Below are 27858 nucleotides of genomic sequence, written 5' to 3' on the forward strand. Positions count from 1 at the left end.
CCCACCCAATTTAATTTTGATTGAAAGATGCTTGGCCTGAACACCGCTTCCTTTGAGGTCACCTTACTGCTGATTGCTGTTGGCGCCTATGCCACTTTAAGTTGTCCAGCAAGAGGTAGTTAACTAGTTATGTAATGTAGCGTAAGTACTCGCCAAGTATAATCAAGCTGTATAAAAGGGTGCGGCCTCAAAAAATGTCACGGTGAAAAAAGATGTGAAATACAAGGTAGCGGCCAAGAAATGGCTGTTAATGGCAAAAAAATTAATAACGACAATTCAGGTGAATTTGCGTTGCCTCCCCCAAGTTTCCCGAGGATTCGGCATGAAATCAGTCACCTGAATCGTCGTTATTAAACATTTTGCCATTACCATCACAGCCATTTCTTGGCCGCCACCTTGGATTTCAATTAATTATATGTAATGTACAGAACTCGACAAGCGGGTGTAAATGTACACCGGCATGTAAAAGTGTGTTATATGGGCAAATATTATTAACTGTTTAAATGTAGCGATTGAGACTAGCTAATCAATTGTTGGAGGTACCCATCAGCTCTACCAACGAAGACTGAATTAATAACTGAATTAAAAGTTTATTGCTTTGCTGAGTCGTAGCTAGCTATTTTGATTGCTTTACGTTGAATTCCCTTTTGAATTAAATTCCATCTTTCTTTAAGAGAAGTGACTCACGATCAATATGGCGTTCTTCTTGAGACATGTCTGGTTTAACTCTGATGTATTTTGGCAACTTACTAGCTTTAGATAACAACAGCGAGAACAACAGTGACGTGTCAATAGCTCTGTTGAATCTGACAAGTACTGGTCGAGGTTTCTGAGAATGATCATGATATTTACCCGGTCTTAAAATGTCTCTTATTGATAGAGGATTTATTCTACTTTCAGATTCGGTGACTATTATTATTATTATTATTGTTAATTAGCAAAGCCCACTATGGGCAACACGCTAATGAGCATTACAATCACACATTATATTATATTACTTACAGCGTTCTTAAATGTTTCAAGATCTATTGTGTCGATGTTAGGAATACTATGGTGGTAACTTTATCTAAGTCATGATTAAATCGTTCACGCCTAGGTGTTCCCTTGCTACATTCATCTATGCCATAAATTACCACATTGAACTTACCACCGGTGGCGGAAAGGGGGGTAGGGGGCTGAAGCCCCCCACCCCCTCAGAATGATATCACGCAAAATTATCCTTCTTGGAGTGGGGCTGAAAACCGTAATCAAGATCGAGATACTCTAATAGAGCAGTCACTCTAATAAAGCAATTACAGTATTAGAGCAGTGTGTAGTGAGCTATGTAAGGATTTTTATGTAGTTTATCAGTATAAATTTGTAGCTGGTGAGGTGGGCAGCTATTGTCAGCTGGTTGTGACCTTTTTTTTTTTTTTTTTTTTTTTTTTCTTTTTTTTTTTGTCTCACCTTATCAAACCAGAGACAATGTAGTGCTTCAGTTCATTTTTTTTACCTAAGTCTGGATCCACCCCTGGTCAGCCCCCCCTCATATCAACTACTTCCTCCGCCCCTGGAACTTACAGTCTCCTTCATTGGCTCTGTTCATCACCTTGGTGGTAGTAGATGGCTGGATTTGTGTGCTTAAAGTATGTTTAAAATTGTTGGTAATTGTCTGTGTTTCTTGCTGGAATTGATGCTGAGAAGTAGAAGATTGAATTGTTTGATTTTCAGATACTGCGGCGTTAAGTAAGACCACCTCCTTTAATAGGTTCTCTACCATAGTCTTAAACTCCTGCAGCTGTTTGTCCTGTGTGATCAGGCGGCAATGGGGACAGTAAAAGGGAACTTCACTTTCCTGTAGTATTTTGAATAGAGTTTGAGATAGTCCAGCACATTGCAGGTGGATCCAAGAGTTACAAGTACCTTCACAGAAAATCGCTTCCTGACCATCTGTATCATCAGTGGCATCTATTATCCTATCTAAACAGACCAGACAGATCGTTGAATTTTCGCCTGGTGAGTTCTGCAGTGCCCTTTTTCTTTTGGAGTGTGGAGTATTGGTTGTCATAGTAACTCATACATATATGAACTCGTACTTCTGGTAGAATCAAAGCAAGAACAGACAAAACAAACAGAACGATTGTCTGGCCTTTACTGGTACCGGTAAATGAGTTAAGCCAGCGTAAACTTGTGCTACAAGTTTGTATTGTTGGCGTTATGTGGCCAACTAGCCCCAAAGTAGACTCCAGGTAGCGTCCTAGGTGTTTCCAGGGAATGTTAAACAACCAAAACAGTGTAAGACAAGTCCAATACACCCATTGACATGAAGTATCACAGAGGACATAACATGGCAACCTCCTCCAATCCCACAATTGTTTTTTCACATCTTTTTTCACCCTGACGTTTTTGGAGGCTGCACCCTTTTTTACAGCTTGGTTGTTTTTGATTAGACATCACTTCTTTTTGTGATTTCATACCTAAAACCAACCTATGGCCAGCTTTGGGTATCACTTTTAACTCGTCATTTTCTTTTCTATAGGAATAGGATTAGCTCTGGATAGCTATGACAGAGAAAAATTTTAATTGTTTATTAACTATTCGTGTATGCATTTAACAATGTTATTCAGTAATTATTACAATTGTGTTGATTAGTCATTAATTAATTAACTCAATACAGGCTGAATTGTTTGCAGCTGAATACTCTACAGGGAAATGTGTATGTGACTGAAAGTTCCACAGGAAACTTGTAATGTAACTGTACTCTTAGACTATATGGTGAACAGTTTGTTTTATTAGGGTGGCTGCTCTATTAGAGTACCTCAATCTCGCACTTGCTATACCAATGGCGGATCCAGGATGGGGCATTTGGGGCAAATGCCCCCCCTTCAAGAAATTGCATACAAGATCGAGATACTCTAATAGAGCAGTCAATTACTCTAATAAAGCAGTCACAATGTTCATGAGGCAGTGTAGCTTACCTATGAAACTATAAATAGGATTTTATTGACGTGATATATTTGGTAAAGGATAACTAGCTATTATTGTTGTGACCTTTTTTTTTTTTTTGGTCTTCAACTGTTTTTCAGCAAGGTGCCCCCCCTCTTTCCAAACTCTGGATCCGCCCCTGTATACCAAGCTGGATTTCGTGTTATAACTCTGTTGCTTTAAGTCTGATTCTTCTACACCGTTGAAGGGCCTTTCTGAGATGATTATTCCACCTGTACACCAATTGTCAAATAGTTCCCCTGAACGGTTTTCTAGTTGGTGTGGCAAGTGATTGTTTTTAATCTTGACTGTTTAATGGTATGTAAAGTTTGGTGGGTGTATCCACAGCAAAATTTGTCTTGTTTCGTAAAGACAGCACAAAGCTATGGAGGTGCGAAAATCGTGTTTTCAATATACTCACGGTGTTGCGTGCTGGCTTCTTGGCCGCACGACACACTATGCCATGTGTCTTGATACATGTGCATATAGTAGAGTAGAGTATATACATTATCATGATGCAGTAGGGAAGTTAAACGGGCTTTTAAAAATGCAGGTTTATTAGCTGCACGTGCACACCTGAAGCATCTTGTAGAGCTGCTGCTATAGGTATTGTAGGAACTGTGTATATGGATTGTAAGCGTAGGCCTATTGTGTAAATGAAGAAATTGACCATGTTGTAGGAACGTGATAACCAATTAAATCACACACACACATGATCCTACTTACAACCATTGCTATGAATACACTATGACTATAATTAGCTTATAATACAATACTAAGATTATCCTACATCTCCCCCCCCCAACAAGTGTTTGTGGGAGGGTACTGTCACAAACGCTATGAGAGGTTAGTTCCAATCAGGATCTTCAATGAGTCTTCTGGTAGGATTTTTAGTGCAGGAGGATCTGCGCAGAGGTGGCTGTGATGGCTCAGGTTCTCCTTGCATTGTAAGTAGTGTTTTGTCTGGGATTGACTGGAACACGGTGACGAAGAAAGCGGCGGTTGCAAACTAATTGCACTCTGCCCCCTTTAGTCTTAATGTAGTAGCAATGTTGTGGGTTGATCTCAGTGACGATACCATAGATGTCCCAAGCTTTACTTTGGGGATTTTGGACAGCAACATGTGATCCAATGACAATAACAGGCAGTGTGTGGGCATGTTGATTGTAGAATTTAGCAGATGATGCCAGATTATCTTGACACTGTTGTTCTGCCATTGCAAGAGGACATTGCCACTCTGGTGAGAAAGCATGATGGTGGGCTGGTAGAATGTCTTGCACCGGATGCCCAAATAGTTTTTGTGCAGGAAATAGTCCATCTTTTTTGCTGCAAGTGTTTCTGTACTGCAGCAGAGCTCTGCAAAATTTTTCATAATCCAGTGATCTCCCTGTCCAGCAAGTGCATAGTAGCTTCTTCATAGATTTGACTGTAGCATCAACTTTCCCATTGCTCTGGGGGTAGCAGGAAGAAGAGACAATGTGATGAAAGCCCCATCAACTAGCAAAGTCATTGAATTGTAAACTGGGGACCACCATCTGACCATACAACATCTTGGATGACTGTGCGGCAGAAAGATTGACGGATAGCTATGATTACTTGTTGAGATGTGGTACCATGGTCTAGAGATATCACAGCTGGCCAGTCTGTGAGACAGTCCACAATAACTAGGTTTGTCCGCCCTGCATGTGAGCAGAGGTCTACAGCAATTTCTTGGAATGGCTTTGCTGGTTGTGGCTTTTGGATAATAGGCTCTTTAGGGTTGCTTGGAAGATGGTCTTGACATTGTTTACAGGAGAGGATTACAATGTCAATATCATTGTCTATGCCAGGCCAGTAAACTGAGAGGTGTGCTCTCTGCTTGGTTCTAATTGATCCTTGATGGGACTTGTGAAGCTGAGTGAGAATTTCTGAGCTCAATTTGGTGGGTATGAGTAAGCGACACCCATAAGTTATCACCAATGGTAAGGTGATCGCAGACTGACCAGTACCTCTTACATGAGTCAGGCAATTGTGAGCGGTGTGAGAGGAATCCCTCAAGGATAAACTGTCATAGTTGTTGATATTCGGGATCTTCCTTGGCAGCTTTAAGCAATGTCTCAAGGTGAGGATTGGTTTGAGTAGGGGTGGTGGAGGCCCTAATCTCTGAGATTGACGGTTCTGGTTGATTGAAAGTGTCCACTTCAGCCAACTTGTCACAGGGTGATGGTTCTGATACTGGGTGTCTAGACAATGCATCAGGCGCATTGTTGTTGCAGCCTTTGAGTCATATAGCAGTGAAGTTGTAACCCATTACTTGAGTGCGTAGGCGTTGTAAACGGGGATTTTTGATTTCATCCAGCCTGTGGTTGTTTAAGATAGGAATTCGTGGGTTATGGTCTGTAACAACTTGGAAGTGCTGTAGTCCAGCTAAGAATAGGTGACATCTCTGAATAGCCCAGCAGACTGCCAGAATTTCTAATTCTATGATGGCGTATCGAGACTCAGTGTCAGAGAGGAAGCGTGAACCGAGATTCCATTTACAATCAGCTGTTCTGTAACAATTCCAGTTCTGCAGCTAACTTATCACGATATGCAAAGGGTATAGATCGGGGAGATGTCACACAAAATGGTTTGGCATCACTTGTCAAGTGGATGTGGAATTGCTCGCCATCCATAGCTCTAATAATGCCATCAAATACTCTGGGGAATTCATTAATTATAGAGTCTTTGGTGAATATGGAAGTGCCTGCATCAGTGGAGATGATGTTGATAGGTGATTCATCAAGGGTTGTGGTACAGATAGCTTTAGTGGAAGCCGGTGGGTGTGGATAACAGTCTGGTAGTATGCTGAGGTTCTTGCAGGCTTTCCATGATATAAAGATTCCACAAACATCTGGATAAATGTGTAGGTCATCAGAGAATTCTGTGTTGTCGAGTTTAAGGCAGATGGGCGATTCCCACTGAGCTTGCCATGCAGCAAAGTTTGAGCCTCAGTCTATTTGTATGTCTAACTTAGGTAAATCACCTTGTCTGAACGCATAGGGCATTCTTGGTGGTTGGGTGAACTTGGCAGATCGGTGCTAAGTGGGGAGAGAAAAATGGCGGAAGGAACAGTCACACCGTACGACAAAGTATCACCTTCTGTGGTGCCTCTAACTGGCACCAGGGAACCAGTTGAGTGGTTACAATAACCCAGTAGTGAGTTTGAAGGGTGATGACGACGGTTGCGTTGACGGCTACACGGGTCTGAAAACTGCTCGCAGCACCATGTAGGAATGTGATAACCAATTAAATCACACACATGCTATGAATACACTATGATTATAATCAGCCTATAATACAATACTAAGATTATCCTACACACGTTGTGTCTTGTTCAATAATATATTTATTTATTTATTTTCAAAAACGCACATATGAAACATGCATACAAAATGTTTTACAATATGATTGATTATGGGATTACTGATTGGTAGGGGAAAGTAATAATAGTTTCAGTTGGTGCTTAAAAATTTGTAATGATTGTTGTTGGATTAGGTCAGGTGGGAGTGAATTCCATAGTCTTATTGATTTAGGGAAGAATGAGTTACTGTACTTATTGGTCCTTGCATAGATATGATGAAATCTTTGGTCTCAGGGGCATAGGGAGGGGAGGCTCCCAGGGGTTCAGGAACCCCCCCTCTAAAATTGAGACTTCCGAGTTTACAGCAGGACCCTAACACACCATTTAGTGTGGTAGGACAAAATGAGTGAGTAATATAGTGTATGGCACAGCACAATTGATAAAGCTTGCATTCATCTCTCAGGGAAGGATTTACAGAGGTAGCATGAACTCTATTCAAAACTTGTTATAAAGACCAGTATACTCTAATAGAGCAGTCAGGTATATATCCTATTAGAGCAATCACGTACACTCTAATAGAACATGCATGTAAATATCCATATCCATAGGTTACGGGTTACCCATTAAATAATTTTGTAGGCACTTTGCTTATAGTTCTGTTTTAACCGTTTTGCACGAAAGAACACACTAAAATAACATGGTATATTAACGTACAAGAAATACCAAAAGTGGTGATACACTCAACAAGGGATGCGCTTGTACAGAAATGCAGGCACTAAACAGTGAAACTGTTGAGTTGCTATTCATCAAAAACCAGGTTTCATGGGAAGCCAGACCATGATATTCAGCATTAATAAGCTTTTACTTAGTGATTTCTAGCTATAGGTCATCACGAACGAATTGAGTTGTTATCCGATTGTAACAGCACTGTAGTGCACTCGCGGTATTTCCGTAGCAGAACTAATCGCCATTATCCTTGAAAGATACGATAACTAACCAGCCTCTAGTCAGTTTTCCCACTAAGTCTCCGCGACAGGACCTAGATAATATAACCACCCATTGACACTGCCATACTGCTATTTTTGATGAATAATAACCACATTAAGCAGTAGCGCTAAACGCTTGTTCAACCACATTGCGGGGACTTAATTTTACGCTTGACTACCTTCCGCAGTAAATTATTAACACTCACTTTGTATGATTCCTCCGCTATTATCACGTGGCTATACAATGCTTTAAAGTTAACAACCTTCTCACTAACACCTGTTCGAGTTTCGTGCCAATATTACACCAACCATTATCGCGCATCGAAAAATAATAACCTATTATTAAGCGCCTAACCCGTAACCTTAAGGAACTTCATTAGTGAAGTTTTTCAGACATTCTAACATTAAATACATGACCTTATACTACTATAGCTTTTGGTGTACCATGTTTAAAGATATAGAACTCCAGTAATTTATCACTTGTGTTATACAAAATGATTCCATGCTATGCATATTGTAACATTTTGATTGTAAGACATGGTATTTGTATCAGTGGATTTATGGTTCCTAATCCAGTGAGGTAACTATCAGTCTATCATTTACAGGTTACTATATGCATCTCTACGTGATATGCTGTTTGTTTTCACTAGGTAGCTTTATCTAGTACTAGCTTCATCCCAGGGGCATGTATATGCATTACAATTAATGTACTTTTTGCATAAAATACAGCAATTTGCTGAGTTTTGATTCATTAAAATATTGAAGGTCTCTTGGCAGCTGGGGGCTGTGCTCCCAGACCCCTGCTTCTGGTATCTCAATGCTGCTGTTGGAACCCCCCTTCAAAAAATCCTGGCTACATCCCTGGGTTGTGTCCTCTGGTGTTAGAAGTGACAGGGATTAAATCAACAGGAGATATATCAATGAGATTATGAAGAATTTTGTAGAGAAGGGTGATACTGAATACTTGTCTGCAGTGTTCTAAACTGGGAATGTTAAGGTCAATAAGCATGTTGGTTACGCTGCTGAAATGCAAGAAGTCAGCCTTAATGAATCTGGCAGATTGCCTCTGTACTCGTTCAAGCTTATCAATGTCTCTTCTGATGTGAGGGGATCAGACAGGTTTAGCATATTCTAAGATTGGTCTTATCATGGCCTTATAACATTTCAATTTAATCTGCGTTGGGCAGGACTTAAGATTTCTCTGTAGGAATGCTTTGACTGATAGAGCCTCGGATGTGATGTTAGTAATGTGTGTGGACCAAGACAAATCATTGGTGATTGTAACTCCTAAATATTTTTAGTAGATGAAACTTCTTTGATAGAGATGTCATTAATGGTGTAGTTGTAGATGATTGGATTGTATTTACGAGTGATTCTCATGAATACATTTTTATCAGGATTAAAGAACATAACAGATCTAGTGCCCCATTGTGATAAGGAATTGAGATCATTTTGAAGTGATACACAGTCAAATGTAGAGTGAATGATGGTGTAAAATATGGTATCATCAGCATACAGACCAATGTTGGCATTGATTGATAATGGTAGGTCAATATACTGCTACATGACGCTGCGAACTCACAAACGTCACTGATTTGAGCTCTACTAACCCCAGTCAAAGATCCCTGGTGCTGGTTAGAGGCACCTGATAAAGTGGAGTCTGTGTCATAAACTAGTTTGATCAGTTGTTGCTGCAAGTTTTTTCTTCAGTTTTTTTTTTGTTTTGTATCATACAAAGTATAAAATTGTATATACAACACACTAGTACAGTAAACAAAACTTAAAGCTCAAGCAGTAAATCAGTACATTAAACGTGACTCCACCCTAACCAGATTCATTGGAGGTGGAGTTCTGTCAAAGTGATCAGATGATGACCGGGCACCATGGATACAGGCAATAGCAGAACGCAGCAAAGAAAAGGAAAGACAGCAACGAAGCCAGCCTAGAGTAACCTAGTAACTATCCCCCCACATATTGGACAAAAGAGAAGCCAGACATTTGTAAAAGATAGTGGCTTCATGAGCCAGACCTCCAGTAGTGGAAAAACCAAGGGAGAGAATGAGGCGTGTTCAACTTCTCAGATACGTTGGCCATAAGCACTCCGTTTAATGTTCTAATGCTTTTTATAGGTAGCAGACAGTGATGAGCACTTGTTTGAAGCAGCATAAAGATTGAAAACTCTGACATCGACAAAGCATTTCTCTGATTGACCACCCCAAAAACCATTCATTGCAACATCCAGGCGAGCACAATCTTGAGTATTCGAAGTAGAGAGGGAGTACTCATCTGGATTTGAGACTGGTTGCAGCATGTTATAGGCGATGTCAGAGCCACACTACACTTTCAGACAGGGAGATCTCCCAAAGTTAGACTTGCAAGATGGCAAAAAGAAACAGTATAATTATAACACAAAAGAATACAAACACGAATTACAACTGAGCTGCTAAACTAATTACAAGTAACTAAAGCCAGGTAAACTTGATTACTTGTTTCTCATCCACAAAATTTGGATTTCCATGCAGGCGGGAGGGCATTTTTCATTATTAAAGAAAATACTCAAAATCAAGCTGTATGTTACTATAAAAGTTGAGCCTTTTAACAAGTAGTATTTACGATTTTACCATTGTTTCTGAGGTGCAGGTGACATTTGCTGTGCTGTAAAATGATAGCTAGCTTTCTTAGCATCAAAATATGTGTACATATGATTGATAACAGCAATAATGAAATTATAGAGGCAGTGGGGTAAAATGGGATGCAGGCAGCGATGAGAAACAATCAAGTTTGCCTGGCCTAAACTACAAGCTACACCTACTTAGCTACATTACAAAACCTAATCAAATTCTATAGTGTCCCCTGAACAAAGAGCATAGGAGGAAAAGAATTTACGGCATGGTGCACACAGTGGGAATCTTACAGCAGCTTATCACTGATAGCTGCTGTAAGGCAGCCCTGATAACACTACTGGAAGAGCTCTCATGAAAACCCAATGAAGACAATTTTGAAAACCCTCTGAAAAGTCAAAATTTCAATGGGTGGCCAAGAATTTTCACTACATTTTCACATACTAAATCTATGAAAATCCATTGAAATTTTACCAATGAATACTCCATGAAATTATTTTTCCTAGAATTTTCATTGGATATTCATTGATTTGTCCAATGAAAATACTATGAAAATAAAAATTCATTAAGGCACCAATGAAATTTTGACTCTTTATAGGTTTCTTTGAAAATTTCATTGGATTTTCAAGACAAAATTGTCCAACAATGTAATATCAGGGCTGCTGAAGGAAGAACCCGCCACACAGGTGAAAGCATTAATGTTATGTTTATCAAGAGGGATGCTATCTATTGTGCAAAATCTTGGCCTCACCGAGGCTCAACTGAAAGAACCACAAAGCATAATTACTGCAATGCGTACATACGTAGATAGTCACATGAACGAGACTGTCGAATGATGTAATTTCAGATGTCGTAAGTAGCAGGAGGGAGAAACTTTCAACAATTTTTAATAAACCTACGAGTAGAGATTTCCAACCTATCGAATTTTCACATATATTTTGCTAATTAAATCGCACATCTTCAACAACCATTTGATGAGTTACTGTTATAGTATGTTGTAGCCAAAGCTTCGTATTTTGTAATGTACTTTACCAAATTAAATTTCATGAAGTATTTATTTAAATACACAAAATCAAAGCTGGAGCAATAAAATGTATGCAAAATTCTATGAGAGCAAGTATCAAATGGCACAGTTGTACCGTTTAAGTAGGGATCGTGGTGAATGTTTCGTGTGCCACCCAAAATTCCGCCTTTAAAAATCATCCTACAGACATTTTACATGGTGAAAATCACCTTTACGGAATAGTACTAGTCCATATAATACATAAAACAGCATTAAATACAACAAAACATGTACAAGTGGCCAGATATAAAATTTTAAAAGTTCGCCAAAAACTTGAATTTTAGTCTCACTGCCTCACTCACTGCCTGACCACAGTCGCAACCCTAGAGCCCAAATGAAGCAGCGCATGGTCACCATTTTACGCCACAACAACAAACTCACTGGTGGGATGTGCCTTTTGGGGTTCCGACGAGTGTACACCCTGTGCGCCTTGTCTTTTCTTTTATCTTCAATCAGGTTGGTTGTCTTCTTCTTCTTCAAGCATCAAAACCCTACCGAGGAGTTAATTTTCCATATCAACACTTTTCTGTAGACACCACAAAATTATTTCAGAAAGTGCTTATGCTGCTGAAAGAGCGGGGCACTTATAATTTCAAGTGTTGCACATGAAACATTAAGGCTGTTGAGTTGTCTTCGACTTTTGCCAATTCCTGGACTGCAATTGATGAAGAGATTTGAGATGGACTGATTATGATTATGATTACTGATACTCGACGGCTTGTTCCTCTGAACACACTGACTCAGCCACTCAGTGCCAGATGGCAAGATCAGCGAGTGATTCATATGATTCAATAGTACTCGAATGGAAATTGTATTACTTCATCCTGTTAGTTGAGACTAAGCTCCAGACAACTGAAAGGACCTGTCATTCGAACACCTTAATTCCAGCCAGAGTGAATAGAATGCGGACCATTGTACTGAGACAGGTCATAGATCTAAGCGCCACTGCTAGCTACTACGATCAAAGGTAAGCTATGCATGCACGCTACTACTGGCCTATGTGCTTCCAATTTTGGCACAGTACATACTTTAATAAGCTGTAACTAGCTAACTGTGCTACAACAAAAAACTAAACAAACTTGTATTTTAAAAAATGTTAATTTAAAAATGAAGTAGGGATCTATGCAATAAAAAGTAGTGAAACAAGAGATGAATGATGGTATTACAGCATAGCTCGATGGAAAAGTCCCTACTTTGTCATTGAGCAAAATTATAGCTAATGGGACTTTCCCATCGAGCTATGCTGTAATACCATCATTCATCTCTTGTTTCACTACTTTTTATTGCATAGATCCCTACTTCATTTTTAAATTAACATTTTTAAAAAATACTAGTGAGAGTTTATGGCACCACTTATAGTCAAAAGTTGTCGAGTTTTCTGCAAGTTTGTGTGGCCAGTGAAGCTGAAAGAAGTGACCCTGGGCAAAATACACAGATATACTGATTTCAAATTTACCATCTATTTTTTGGTGAAAAGACAGTTCACGACGAAAATACGCCTTGTAAAAAGGTATACCACCATCTAGGACTGTTCAGAATCCTGTGTAACAACCACCCTGGAATTCAAGGCATCCGTCAGCATCAATCCAAGTGTAGTTCAAAAGTGAGCAATGTGTTGTGTTGTGCGGAATTACTTTAAGGCATGCAAGGTCATGGATTAGCTAACTTCTGAAAAACAGTGTTTAGCATGTAATACAAACCTTGTAAGGCTTTACAACTACCTGTTGAGATATACCAATATACCTACTCCTGTTATTGTCTATGTATTGTGGCAGCAATGACTGTATTTTTGGTTAGAGACAGGATTATTGCTCTTGATTATGTCAGTAGTGATGTCATCATAATTATATAATCATTACCATCCTCCATACTTTTATGTGGCAAATAAAGGAAAGTGGTATCCAAAAATGCAACCTTACGATAATATTGAACATTATTGATTGTGTATGTTGCAATATGATTGTCATGTTTTATAAAGTAGTTATTAGCTGTGATCTATGATGTCAAAGTTCACTCTGTTATGCAATATCACTTGATAATTATCTCTGAATATATGTGGTATATGTGTGTATTATTAATTCTGCACAGAACATGCAGTATTCTTAGCAAAATCAAATTTTTGAGAGGTTTTACCTAGCTCATGCATTGTACTACACTACGTGGTTCTGTGGTGAAAATTCATGTCATTAGGAGTTTCATATTCAACTTTGACACTTATGATATTGTGCTTGGTGCCATATAATGTACAGGAAATCCCTGAAAATGTCGTACAAAAATCACCGATCTATCAACTTCTTTTGCTGATATCTCTTGATAGGAACCAATAATTGAGGTGGGGTTTGCACTAAAATGATTCTAATAGATAGCACAATATGTGCCATATCAAAGAATTTAAGTAACGTAAATATTTTAATTTGGTTGGAAATCCCTACTACGAGAGTTAATTAAGACGTGCAAATTTTTCTCGGACTCATGCACAAAGAAAAGTCTGCGAGACCACTATCATCGAGGGCTTAAGAGACCCAGAGACAATAGAAGATCTGCTTAAGGAGAAGGACCTTAAGCTGGAAGCTACCATTATGCACTGTAAAAGCCATGGAGCAGCAAGGAAGTACTGTTCAGACCTGGAACACAAGGACCTAGCACAGTGTCTGCAGTGCAAACACCACACCAGACCGCCAAGACAAAACCAACTTATATATATATGTGTGTGTGTGTGTATGTATGTATATATTTATGATTGTAAAACTCATAAATTTGAGCATAAAAACAATGTCTTTAGATTATTGATTACTGTTTTTCATCGAATGTGTCAGTGTTGATTGAAGAATGCTATCAAAATCATTTAGGGAAAAAATATCATTGATTGGTAGTTGATTTCATAGGGTAAGTTATCTTAGATAAAAACTAAATTTGTATACATCAACAGTAGCAGATGGTTTGATGAACTTATCATCCTGGTTTCCTCGTAAACATCTTGTAGAACGTACATTAATACTGGGGATAGGAAGCTCTACTAGGTGACTGACAATCTTGTAGAACATCAAGAGACGAAGTCTTGTTTGGTGATACACTATGGATTTCAACTTTAATGAATTTAGGATACGTGATATACTACTTAATCAGTGATAATCTGACACAATAAAACGAGTGGCACTTTTCTGAGCAGCTTCTGATTTATTGATGCAGTATTGTGTGTGGGAGACCAGACTGTCGCAGCATAGTTGAAAGTTGGTAGAACAAATATCTTGTAAGCATCTAGCTTAACTCTTTGGTGACAGTGTTTCAGATTTCTTCGTAAGAATACTTAAGTGTTATTAGCTTTTTTGGCAAACAGTGTCCACATGATGGTTGAATGGAAGCTTGCTGTCAAAATTGATACCCAAGTATTTAGCATTTGCAACAGGATTTAGTTTTTTTGCCATGGAAGGTGTATTCCGCAATGTAAGGATTATGTTTTAATGTGATTGTTAATACCATACATTTCTCTATATTGAATTTCATTCCCCAGGTCTCATATTTCCAGTTTTCTCAAATCTTCTTGAAGTATTTTAGCATCATCTGGTGTATCAATCTTTCTGTACAAAATACAGTCATCAGAAAATAATCAACAGGAAGATGATAAGTTGGTAGGCTCACACAACAGCCAATGCCAATGGGGCAAACTTCTCCAGGAGTTAATGCTGTGAGCAACTATGCTCACTGTTATGTGCGGAGCTGGTTCTGTTACCTGCTGTGTCGGAAGGAATAACTGGACTGTGTGTATGAACGTGGATCGCACTGGAACGTCTACCCAATTCAGGAGCAGACATATCATCAGCTGGAACAGACATCCTTGAAACCCTAGGCTACCACCCACTTAACCTACTCCCATCAAGGGTCATACCCAAAGCAGTAAATGGACAGGGCATGCAACCAATTGGGTGCATACCAGTAATATTTCGATTGAAACAAAAGCAATAGCTACAATGATGAGCTTCACTTTCTCCCCAGGTGTGACAGGAACCATTATTTCATGGAGAGCAGCAAGGAGACTGGGCATTCTACCTAACCATTACCCAGCACCAATTCAGGCAAACCAGAGTAGCAGAGTTACCATACAGAAGGCTGAAGTAGAAAATGGTTGCCTACCAACTTCTAAAGAAATTATGGCAGAATATCCTACCGTATTTGATGGCCAGGTGAGGGTAATGGGGGGAGAGCAGTTCACTATCACACTACAAGATGATGCCATTCCATTTTGCATCAAAACACCATGGACAATACCTTTTGCATATCAGGAAAAGCTAAAGAACGAGCTAGACTTGGTCCAGCAACAAGGCATCATTGCTCTAGTGACAGAAGCAACCCAATGGTGTGCACCAATCATTGCCACCCCAAAGAAAGGAACTGACTGAATTTGAATGTATGTAGATCTATCAAAGTTCAATAAGTTTGTAGTACATGAACGCTACCAATCGCCGACTCCAGCGGAAGCTGTTGCAGACATAGCTTCCCATGCAGGAAGCAAAATACTTCACAGCTATGAAAGGCTATCACCAGTGCTCTTTGGCAAAAGAAAGCCAAGAGCTAACAACATTCATCACACCATTTGACAGGTTTAAATACTTACGTGCTCCTTACGGTCTTTGACATCTATTGTGGAGCACTATACAACTGCTGAATGGCTGAAGCCTTGGAAGGATTATCGGGATATCAGAGGATAGTTGATAACATCTACTCCCTACAAATTCCTGACATTGACACAGTTGATCTCGAAACATTTAAGAACGCTATGTAATTGTAATGCTCATTAGCGTGTTGCCCCTAGTGGGCTTTGCTAATTAACAATAATAATAATAATCTTCATATATGATAAGGATCCACAGAACATATATTACATGTGAAACAATTCTGTAACATTGCAAAGACAAACGAATATCCATTAACAGTGAAAAATGGAAATTTTGTTGGCAGGATGTCACTTTTGCAGGATTTAGATTGTCGTCACAGGGCTATCAGCTAGATCCCTTCATCACAGCTGCCATATCACACTTTCGGACGCCTACCACACAAACAGAATTGCGATCCTTTGTAGGATTAGTTAACCAGTTATCCCTCAGGCACCAACACAATTACAGAGCTTTTAGTACCACTTTGGCCACTCCTCAGTACCAAGAATGAGTTTTGTGGACAACTGAGTATGACGCAGCTATAGCCAACACAAAATAATTCCTGGCAACAGCTCCAGTGTTAGTATTTTTTGATGTCAATAAGCCAACACAGTTATGTACGAATGCTAGCAGACAGGGTTTAGGTTTTATACTGCAACAGCAAGATAATGATGACACATGGAATTTAGTGCAAGCGGGATCATGCTACCTCCCAGACACTGAAGCCAGGTATGCAGTCATTGAACTCTAACTGTTAACAGTATCATGGGCCATGGCCATGTGGAACTGCGACATGTTTTTGGCAAGCTAACCTTATTTTGAGGTTTTGACAGATCACAACCCACTAATCCCAATTTTGAATGGTCATAGGCTGGACAAAATTGAAAATCCACGCCTGCAACACATGCGCATGAAAATCATGTCCTACAAGTTTAAGGCAATCTGGCATAAGGGTGCCACAAATCAGGCCCCAGATGCTTTATCTCAAAGTCTGGTCAGTTTTCCTACACCACAGGAATTACTAGCTGAAAGCAATGATTAATTTACTACAGCAGAGATTAAAAACCTTCATCAGGGCAGATTGGAGAACAATCGCATGCAAGAGTTGTGCAAATATGCAAATAGAGCTTATACAAACAGTTGAAGCATTATATCACATCAGGGTTCCCAGACCACCATCATATGTTACCAGAAGAATGCAAAGCATATTGGCAAATCCAGCAACATCTCTCAATTGAAGAAGATTTAGTCGTGTATGGTTGCCATCTTGTCATCATACCCTACTCAATGCATGCAAAGGTGTTATCTCACCTGCACGATGCTCATCAGGGCTCAACATGCACCAAACAAAGAGCACACCTTACAGTGTACTGGCCAGTTATGCATCATGACGTTGATCAAGTAATATTGGCTTGTAAGCAGTATCAAGACCATTTACTGTCACAACCAAAGGAACCAATTATCATGAAGCCTAAACCTTTAAGGGCGCCATTTCAAGAGATCGCAGCAGATTTTATCATGCAGGAAGATATTATCTAGTTGTAGTAGACTGCTATTCAGACTGGCCAACAATAATTCCAATGGGTAGAGACATTACTTCAACCCACATGGTTGCAGGGCTCACAGAACTGTTCAGCAAAACTGCTGTGCCTGACTTTTTTTGGTCAGTTAAGGGACCACAATTCACATCGAAACAGTTCCAGTCATTCTCTCAGCAGTGGAGATTCTACCACCAAACCTCCACTCCACATTATCCTCAGAGCAATGGGAAAGCGAAGGTAGCAGTGAAATTAATGAAAAGGATTATAAGGGCATCATGGAATGGTAGGACGATAAATTGTGCAGAGCTCTTTTACAATACAGGAACACTCCATCCAGAAAAGATGCCTTGTCACCTGCACAGAAACTTTATGGCCATCCAATCCAGGATGTACTGCCCGCCCACCACAAGTCTACATAGCAAGGCAGAGACTGCAACCAAATTCGCAACAAGTGTGGAGTCCAGTAGAAGATACTATAGTACATCAGCTCATTCCCTCCCTGATATAACATTAGGCACTAATGTAGTAGTGTAAAATCACCAAACCAAGTTATGGGATATTTATGAGGTCATAACAGCCATAGGCCCGCACACAGAGACAATACCATATCAAAACAACAAGAGGCATCATACTCATCAGAAATTGTAGATTTATTAGAAGAAGGGTACCTGCTTCAGTTCCATACTTCAAAGACCTAGAAGAAACCAGTACTGAGAATGCCCAATTACCACAGCCTCGCTAATCACATAGAGATAGAAAACGTACACAACGTCTCATAGAAGATCCAAGTTGGCCATGAACTCTGACTTTTTTTATAAATAATTGTAACTTATTAGTTGCCATGCTGTTATTAGGTTTGTTAGTCTTTAGATAAAACTTTTTGTAACCCTACTTCCAAAAAGCTTGGGAGGGAGAGATGTAAGAATCGTGTATATATGTGGATTGTAAGCACAAATGCTATTGTGTAAATGAGCTTTAATAACAAATTGACCACGTTGTGTCTTGTTCAGTAATAAACTACTACTACAGGTATGTCACTTGGTTTTGTGAGAATAGCTGGCTACATAATTACAGTCAACTATAGCGTTACTAAAATAACCGAATGGGTGGTTAGAGGATGATCTAAATCATCCTCCTCAGAGGATGATTTAGATTTTGGTTGAGTAACGTAATGCTAGTTTGTAAGTACAGTAGGCTAGTCTGGGTAGTGTAGTTGTAACTTTACTTTATTTTCTTTGTAGTAGGTGTAGCTGTATAAGTAATTACACATCTTTTCTCATTATGTTATCATCGCATTCTTTCCTTCTTCCTTAATGGGTGGTTTAGCTCGAGACATGAGAGAAAACCATCATTATTAAATCCGAGATAAGTAGCTACATAACTACTATATAGTCCTCAGTGTCGTGCGACAGTCAGATCACACAAAGAACATCTAGCTAGGTATTTCATGAGCTTTGCTGATTTTCCAGCATGCCAATAATGAAGAAATGAGTAGTAGGGTTGTTTTGCCTGTATCTTTGGCAGATATGATTTCAGGTAGATGATTGCATTGGTTAAGTCACATTGCTAGAATGAATGACAATCATCTTCTCAAGCAGTTACTGTTCTGGTGTTTGCCCCAGCCAGCACTGTCCCACAACACGGGGCAAAGCTTTGCTGGAGTGAGAAGCAACTTTTTTTCGTATAAACTTGTTTAATCAGTATACAAAACCCAGTCACATTCTTCTTACTTGAAAATACAGTGTAGTCAACTTTGTTTCTTGTCCAACTCTATCCACACTTATCCAAGCTGCTCCAAATCAGGCAAGCACTATACTTAATAGCCACACAGTGATGTATCTAGAATGGTGGGTTTAGTGCATATGGCAGTGTCAATTCTAGACCTGATGTACCCACAGTAGGGCACAGCATGACTGTTGTTGTATGTATGGCTGTACCGGCTATAAAGTAGAATTTCAGGAGTGCAACCCCAAGATTTTTTGACTTGAAAACAGCCTAAAATTTATGCAAAAACAGGAAAAAATAATACTAAAAATAACTATGCCAATCTATACTGCAATTATTCCCCAAAACTTTTTTTTTCCTTCTTACAATTGCTTATGGTACATCAGGTACAGAGTTACTGTCAAGGCAGCTCAATACAGAGGGACTGGAGGCTCCTTCCTTAGGTTTTGTAACTCTAAGAAGACAATTTCAACCAACCCAACTGTCACTGATACTGTTCTATAATTTCTACATAACCACATATAGATTGACGCACAGCTATTGATTGCAACTGTTGCAGCTTGTAATACTATGTACTGATATACAGGCTATACCTTTTAACTGTATTGGGTATACACATGCTATAATTGTCAATTTAGATTTTTGTGATGGTCTCAGACTACAAGAAACTGTTGCTGGATTTTCATCAAAGGAAATATTCTTAGAAGTTATGAGTACTATGTATTGTGGGTGTAGGGTGGTTGATGGAAGTGTTAACATTATCAGACGACTGGATGAGACTTATAGCTCAACAGATTTTGAATTCCTGTCTAGTGTGGAGGAAATTGGTGACACATTAAATATTCAGAACATCAATGTAACTGATAATATAACACTACCAAATGTACGACTGATCAGAGGACGTAACTTGATAGATTATTTAATAGACCCTACAGGAAATCCAGCATTATTTATTCAAAATGTAACCACACCAGTGTACCTACCAAAACTGACAGAGATAACATTTGGAGAAGTGTACATTTTGACTGTTAGCTCTTGTAATCACAGAGGTGTCCTGTGGGAGGATATTCTTACTGACCCTAACAGTCAATATCAAGACATAGGAAATGATCATTGTCCTAGTAAGTCAAGCTTGTACATAACAGTGTATGGTGTAATGATATTTTCATTTAGGCAGTACAGACATTATTGCTAGTGACTGTTCACACTGTGAGTACCAATATTGTTGGAGCTCAGAATTGTGTCAAACTTGTAAGAAGCTCATAGTTTTGATATTGTAATTATCCTGTTCTATAGTGACAAAGAATTTTGGCACTTGCTTTGAAGACTGTTCAACTAGGAGGTGTTACCTTAACATTGCAGAGAATCCTCAGTGTTGTAGTAGAGAATGTGCAGCTGGTTGTGTGGGACCTAATAATAACCAGTGTACCGTGAGAAATGTTGTGTGAGTGATTCATAGGACATAGATAATTCTTGCAGGCCTGTGACAATTTTGACAACAATGGTACCTGTGTAACTAACTGTCCTCCAAGAGAGGTATACAATCCTGGAACTGAAACATTTGAGAATAATGATAATTTTAGATTTCATTCTGGTTCACTCTGTGTAGAGTCATGTCCTAGTAAGTGCTCTATACAATGCATCAGTGATAGTACTGGTAATACTACACAGTTACTCGCTTTGAACAAGGAACATTTTGTGTAAGTGAGTGTGAACCAGGTTTCCAAACAGTGGGACGTGTTTGTGAACCATGTCCAAATGGAGTGTGTGTGGGAGGAAGAGGTTAATTAATATGCTATCCTGCAATTGTACCATGTGTGCATATATTGTTAGTGTGTAGAGGAGTAGATGGATCATTACTACCTGCAGCAGTTCAGTCATTCTCTGGATGTACTATTGTAAATGGTGACCTCACTTTTAGTGTTGTAACTTATGAACAGTTTATGTAAGTAACTGCATGAGTTTACCATAAAGCTAAATTGTGTTATTTTATAGTCAGCAAAGTCTCAACCTAACACAAGCAAAAGAACACCTTTCCAGCATTGAAGTCATTTTAGGACGACTATCTATAAGCTTTTGGGGAGAAGAAGTGTTTGACTATCTTCCTAACCTCATGTACATTGGAGGATTTGAGGGGGACACTGCCTTACCGGATACTTATCTTGATTCTCTGATCATCAGTGACAACAACCCAACCTTCAGTACCTTACTTACTGTCAGTTTGACACAAATACACTTTCCCAAACTTGTAGAGATATCAGTGCTGGGTGTTTATGTAGTCAACAATCCTACCTTGTGTTATATTGGAGAGTTGGAATATTACATAACATCACATAACCTGACAGTTTTATATGATGGTGCTACAGCAGTGAGACCTTACAGGGAATGTGGTAAGTGAATTAAGTGTTAGTGTTGCTGGTGACATAATTGGAAATGGTATATTAAATTCAAAGGATGTCTATAATTCATTGTTGGCACCTGTAAGTACAGTAGTAGATGAGGAGGCCATACATGCACTTTATTCAGTTATGTTGTACATATGCATAACTTTCAACTATTGATGTACCTACATTTTTGTTTTATACATACAGTTATGTAGATATGCACAAGGTGTCAATTCATTGTAGTGCAACAATGGCTTTGTGTTCAAAACTGTTCAACCACAGTCAAAGTAAGCAGTATAGTTGTAGGTTAGCTTCACAAATCATTCTCTGCTGTACAACAAGCAGAACATAGTCACAAATATGGGAAATAGTTGCTTATTAGTATTTGATATAGGGGCACATGTAGGGACGCGTCTATTATGCCGGAATAATTTCGGGAATAATAGGTAGTGGAAAGAATTGGGGAATATTCCAGAATAATCGGACGAGTTCTAAGAATAATTAGTGCAAAATTATAAGTTTTTCTTGTAGTGCAATGCAAAAATCTTTTGTATAGCACTGAAACAGTGCAAGTGTAAAAATGGTTGAAAAGTATAAAAACGGTGTAAAAATGGTTGACATGTAAAAACGGTTGACATGTGTAAAAACGGTTGACATATTGCATCATGATTACAGCCTCATACATACATCTGGTACCATTCTTTCCTTTAATGCAGTGAGCTCACTAATGATAAATTATGCTACAAAAGTTCACAAGCAAGTGTTAGAAAAGCTCAAGCTATGTAATAGGGTTCGTTATAATAAAAGGTTTAAACAAGGGGATAACCAAAAGTTAATATATAAATATTCCCACTCTTGTTTATTGCTAATTGTATTGGTTAAGGTAGGAATTAATTTGCAGTTAAGGTGATGATCATCGATTCGCTCTTTTAATGTAATCATTAGCTACTAGCTAGCTTGTAAAAGTCCTACTGAATTTTCCTTACACATGGGGTATTGTGAAGATGGTTTCTGGTCAATGATTTTTTCATGAACAAATGCATACTTTACTGCCATACACAGTGGTGGATACAGGAGATTGCAATGGTTTCAGCTGAAAATATGGTGCAAGCCTGAAATCACTGAGTTTACGGAACTTGAAACTAGTAGACACCAACAGCTAAGTGCGCAATTCATGTTCGCTATAACAATAGTTTACGACCTAGTTAATCATTTGATGCCATCCAGAGTAGAACCCCTGTTTTTGAAAGTCTGGATTTGCCCCTGGTAATTATTCTGAAAAATTCTCCGAAACCATACTACAGTCAAACTTCTCTAATCCGACACTCAATGGGAGCCATAAATTTTGCTGGATTAAAGAGGTTGTTGGATTATCAAGTCACCTCTGTAATCCAACATTGTACAATGTCTAGAATTATGTCGGATTATGCAGTAAATTACAGGTGAAATGATCACAAAATGTTTTTAACATGAACTAATTTTTAGAATTTGCAAGTATTACAGCTTTTTTCTATTATTGTTAATCAATTAAATGCTTTGGCTGCTTAAAAATTATTTTCTGTAATTGTTTTTAATGCTGCTGTTATTCTCTTTCAGATTACAAAGGTTGAAAATAATGTATTTCCAAGTCTAGGAAATCAAATTTTGTGTCGGATTATGGAGTACAGAGGTGTCAGATTACAGAGGTTGTTTTCTATACAAAAGTGTTGGTAAATGACATTTTAGTCAGAGTAGAGAGGATTCTGGATTACTGCGTAATCAAACATTGCAGCTTCATAACTGCCAATTCTAGATAGTTTCATACCCAGACCGCTTTTTTCCCTTTTGTATTTGGGTGGGGAAAAATGGGAGATTGTTTGAAGGGCTGCAAACAAGCCATGAACAAAGTAAAACTGTGTTTCATGCACCTGTTGGCTGTTACAGACCGCTTTTTCCTCCCACCCGAATACAAAAGGGGAAAAGTGGTCTGGGTACGAGACCAACTTCTACAGACTGGTATTAAATAATGAGCTTTCTTTCAACATGCATCAACACTTACAATGTTTATTCAACTAGTTCAGCACAAAATAAGGCTAGAATGTCAAAATAATCTGGTGGGAGGTTACTTTGCCGTCTGAATATCAGCCTTTTGAATTGCCACTGCTAAAGTTGGATAATAAAATAACACCATGCAGTAATTCATGTGTTTATTTAATCAAAAGTTTACCAAATTAAATCTCAAAAGGCTAATTTTTGCAAAATTTTCCTGTTGGGGCATGCCTCCAGACCCCTCTAGTTGGAGTTCGCACACCTGTTGAGTGACTTTCATTATTGTCCATGTAAGAATATTCCAAACTTGAAGCCCCTCTGAGAATTTCTAGATCTACCACTGATACGCAATGTAGTGATCCTTATACAGAATGTAGGCAATACAAATAGCCAAAAACCATGATCCATAACCCATCCATTGTTACTGTATGCATGACAAGGCTTAAAACGCATAGCAATCTTTAATCCATCACTGTAGATAGTGTGCATATGCATAAATGGTCAACTCATTAGGTCTAAGTCCCTGAAATTAGGTTAGGTAATCCTGAGGCTGCGGCACATGTTGCTGTTAGACCTTCAGTGCTGGTCACTGTAAAGTGCTAATAATAATAAGTCCAATATCATGTGAAAATTTGTATTGAAAAGGTTTGGTGTCTTCATAGTTGCTGCAGGAATGTCATGTCACAGCCAGTGTAATGAGACATATCGGTGTTGGGGTCCAGCTGATACTGACTGTGTAGTGTGTAAAGTTTACCTGTACAGGAATGGAGCTGAACATATCTGTGTTGACTCCTGTGAGTCCACTAGACTACAATTCCCAGCCCTGTAAGTGAGCATCTTGTAAAGGCTTAAATCATCTTTTGCTTTGTATAAGATTCTTGTATGTTGACAACTCTACAATGACATGTGAAGTGTGTCATGAAGAGTGTAATGATTCTTGTTCTGGTCCAGTAAGTTCATTACACAATAATGTTTCATTAGCTTGTGTCATATATTACAGACACCTAGTGACTGTTTTGGTCGATGTAAGAACTTTGCTCTTCCTACTGCCAACAACACTATCACTTGTGTTTCACAGTGTCCATTAGGTACTTATCCTAATTACACTAACTTCTGCCTTCCTTGTAACAGTGTGTGCGTACTACAAACTGGATGTACTGGTCCTAGTGATCGTTTAGAAGATGGTGGATGTAATCATTGTTATCATGTGTTGAGAAATGAGACTTTAGGTCAAGTTAGATGTTTACCAGATAATGGTTGTATTGACAGAACATTTTTGAATCTTCCATTTGATCCTGCTGAACCATTTCCATTCCCAACAAGGTTTTGTGATCCTTGTCATGAACATTGTCAATCTTGTAGTGGACCTGAGGCCCATCAATGTTCACAATGTTTAGTAGCATCAAGAGAAGATAGTCAAGGTCGTTCCATTTGTGTTGGTAGTTGTGAAGATGGAGAATATGTCAGTGCCAAACGTTGTCTATTATGTCATGAAGAGTGTGATGGATGTATTGGTGGGAGTCAACAAGAATGTATTGCTTGTCAGAATATTAAGAACTATTTGAGCGATGGTGATAGTTTTGAGTGTTTATCTTCAGGAAGATGTCCCAGTAACAAATATGAGAATATGATTAATTTAACATGTGATCAATGTCATCCTTATTGTGCAGAATGTGCTGGTCCAGAGTCCACCAATTGTACATCATGTAATGATCCTCCAGGATATACCATCATTCCACCAGAGGGTGATGATCTAGGACTATTTGGTTGTTGTGATTCTAACTCTATGGCAGTACAAGAAAATCAAACATGTATTCCAGAAGTATCCATTGCTCCAATTGTGTAAGTAATTGAATAGTTACATATATCAGTTTTAAATCACTATAATAATACAGGAGTGAAGATGAAACTCCAGTGGGTGCAATAATTGGAGGTGCATTAGGTGGACTAGTACTGATAACATGTATCATAATAATTATTATCATAACCAGTAAGGAATTATACAAATTTTACTTTTTACCAGTTACACTCAAACAGGTAAATACAATGACTATATCTATGTGACCTGCAGTTCGAATCCTGGGGTTGGAGGGATTTTTTTCCTTACTTTGGCCCCTTTTCTGTTACACCTTATTCAGTCAGTAAAGTCAAGTCACTAGGTCTAAGTCCTTGTAGGTTAGGTAATCCTAAGGCTGCAGCACATGTTGCTGTCAGACCTTCAGTGCTGGTCACTGTAAAGTGCTAATAATAAAAAAATAATAAAATGTGACCATTTGTAACTGTCATCTGTTTTTAGGTAGCTGAAAATCCACTGTATGAAAGGTCTCCATTTTCTGGCATGAAAGTAGAAGAGGTAGAGTGCATCTTATCAAATGGTGCGTAAAGTTTGAACTCTGTAGATATTACAACCTCCAAAAGCAGCCCCCAATCAAACACGACTTATTGTAGTCTCAGAGACTGCACTGGAAATAGGAAAAGAACTTGGAAGTGGAGCCTTTGGAACTGTTTATAAAGTTCATCATCTGGTGAATTAATGCTTGTATTAATTGCAAAATATTTTACAGGGTTGCTGGCAACCTGAGGGAGATACTCACAAGTATACTGTGGCTATTAAAGTAATGAAGGAAGGAACATCTGCTCAGTCTCAAAATGAATTACTGCAGGTTAGTCTGTTACATTTGTCATGTGTTATAAACTGTCATATAGGAAGGAGTCACTATGGCTTCCATTGATAATGAATATGTTGTACGACTGTTTTGTGTATGTCTTGGAACAAGAATAATGCTTGTGTCTGAGTTTGTGCCATTTGGATCACTGCATGATCATTTGAGAAAGTATGACTCACAGTTCAATGCAAGAACACTATTGACATTTGCAGCTCAAATTGCTTCGGTAAGACATACCAGACCTCTGAAGAAATGCATGTGATATGTGTGATGTTTAGGGTATGAAATATCTGGTGAGCATAAGGATGGTACATCGTGATTTAGCTGCCAGAAATGTGTTAGGTAAGAACACATAGAGTTTAGCCACACAAGGTTAGACAAGTTTATTCATAGTTGAAGGACTAGAACATGTTAAGATTACTGATTTTGGTCTTACACGGATCCTTGATGTTGGAGAAACAACCTATAAATCAGCAGGTGGTATGCTACCGTTCAGATGGCTAGCACCAGAATCTCTTGGGTATGGAGTGTTCACTCACAAATCTGATGTGTGGGCATATGGTGAGCAAATTTGATTGTGTTTATAAAATGTTTGGTTTATCTTGTGCTCTTAATACATAGGAGTAACAATATGGGAGATACTCACATTTGGTGCCATTCCCTATCCAACTTTACCACCAAGTGAGCTATTTTGTGCACTGCAGAGTGGGAAGAGACTAAAGCAACCCCAGACTTGCACGCTTGATCTCTATGCTGTACTAGTAAAATGTCATTTAATCATGATACTCATGTACAATGTTGTCACATGATCCATTATTGTAGGTTGGCAGGGTAGTCCTGATGCTCGTCCGTCCTTCACAGACTTAGAAATTATAATGAATGGTTTTCTAACTGACCCAATCAGATACATCCTCACAGTAGTAAGACAATACATGTGTTGATCTGATGTGTATATCTACTGGATGTTTTAATAAGGCAACCTCATTGTTGCTATATTTTGGACTTCATACACACCCAATTAGTGATGTTTCGCACATTACGTATATTTCATTTTTATTATCAATGTGTTTCTTCCAGATTGATAAACAACTGGAAAACTACAGTGGCTTGCCTACTGTCAAATTAGGGAGAAGCAAAAGTCATTATGAGAGCTCATTTTCAAGGGAAGCAGTCAGTGGCTATGGATATCCATCAGAACTGAGCACACTACCAGAACTTGCCTTCTCTGAGGTAGTGCAAATCAATGTACAGTGTGTAGTGGTAGTATAACATTATTCTGTATAGGATGAAGCACTTGGAAGTGATGAAGCAGCTAATTTAGTCAGTCAGGAAGAAGTTAAGGATCAACACACCACAAATGGTAACTTCTTAGCACTAAATAATAAACCATCACATTATTTTATAGCTCAAATACTGTTGCAAATTGATAACAGACAGAACAGAGTAGAAGATGAAAATTATGATACTGAACCCAATGAATTTGCTGGTGACAGGCAAACAATTGATAGGGATGCTTTACTACCTGAAATGAATGTTCCTTGTCATCAACAAGTTGATGGACATGAAGTGAACTGTTCAGAGTACGTCGCAGTGACACAAGACATGTTACCTTCATTGGCACGAGAAAACTAACCATGTGGTAATCTGTAACAGTTTTGCCATGCACAATACGATCTGTAATCAAATAGCATAGTATTGTATTGTATTAATGCTTTACAGTGACCAGCGCTGAAGGTCTGCAGCAACATGTGCTGCAGCCTTAGGATTACCTAACCTAATTTCAAGGATTTAGACTTAGTGACTTATAGCTGAAAAGGTGTAACAGAAAAGGGGCCAAAGTAAGGAAAAAAATCCCTCCAACCCCAGGAATCGAACTGCAGGTCACCCAATGTCTAGTCGGGGCCAC

The 27858-nt window shown here is 38.7% G+C and overlaps 1 protein-coding gene across 2 annotated transcripts; it reads left to right on the forward strand.

Moving 5' to 3' along the window:
• Positions 1-27657, forward strand: LOC136240498 (epidermal growth factor receptor-like). 2 transcript variants are annotated; one of them, XM_066031486.1, is made up of 23 exons: positions 1-115; positions 19513-19995; positions 20048-20125; positions 20171-20304; positions 20354-20495; positions 20546-20656; positions 20708-20819; positions 20870-21264; positions 23949-24111; positions 24161-24236; positions 24287-25128; positions 25182-25323; positions 25583-25639; positions 25686-25799; positions 25851-25949; positions 25993-26178; positions 26231-26294; positions 26346-26513; positions 26574-26720; positions 26775-26872; positions 27030-27182; positions 27237-27312; positions 27358-27657. In XM_066031486.1, the coding sequence occupies exons 1-23, from the start codon at positions 28-30 to the stop codon at positions 27582-27584; spliced, it is 4155 nt and encodes a 1384-aa protein (XP_065887558.1). In that variant the 5' UTR covers positions 1-27; the 3' UTR covers positions 27585-27657. The 2 variants fall into 2 exon arrangements, with proteins under 2 accessions (XP_065887558.1, XP_065887559.1); XM_066031487.1 differs by having other exon boundaries at positions 26574-26633.
• The last annotated feature ends 201 nt before the right edge of the window (positions 27658-27858 follow it).

This window comes from Dysidea avara, chromosome 12 (assembly GCF_963678975.1).
Source record: "Dysidea avara chromosome 12, odDysAvar1.4, whole genome shotgun sequence".
In the NCBI taxonomy this organism is placed as follows: domain Eukaryota; kingdom Metazoa; phylum Porifera; class Demospongiae; order Dictyoceratida; family Dysideidae; genus Dysidea; species Dysidea avara.

Excerpts from the sequence above, each read along its gene's own strand:
- LOC136240498 (XM_066031486.1), top strand. The coding sequence starts at position 28 with ATGCTTGGCCTGAACACCGCTTCCTTTGAGGTCACCTTACTGCTGATT. Across the intron at positions 116-19,512 it reads TTTAAGTTGTCCAGCAAGAG|ATTTTTGTGATGGTCTCAGA; the intron begins GTAGTTAACTAG and ends TTGTCAATTTAG. Across the intron at positions 26,514-26,573 it reads ATCTGATGTGTGGGCATATG|GAGTAACAATATGGGAGATA; the intron begins GTGAGCAAATTT and ends CTTAATACATAG.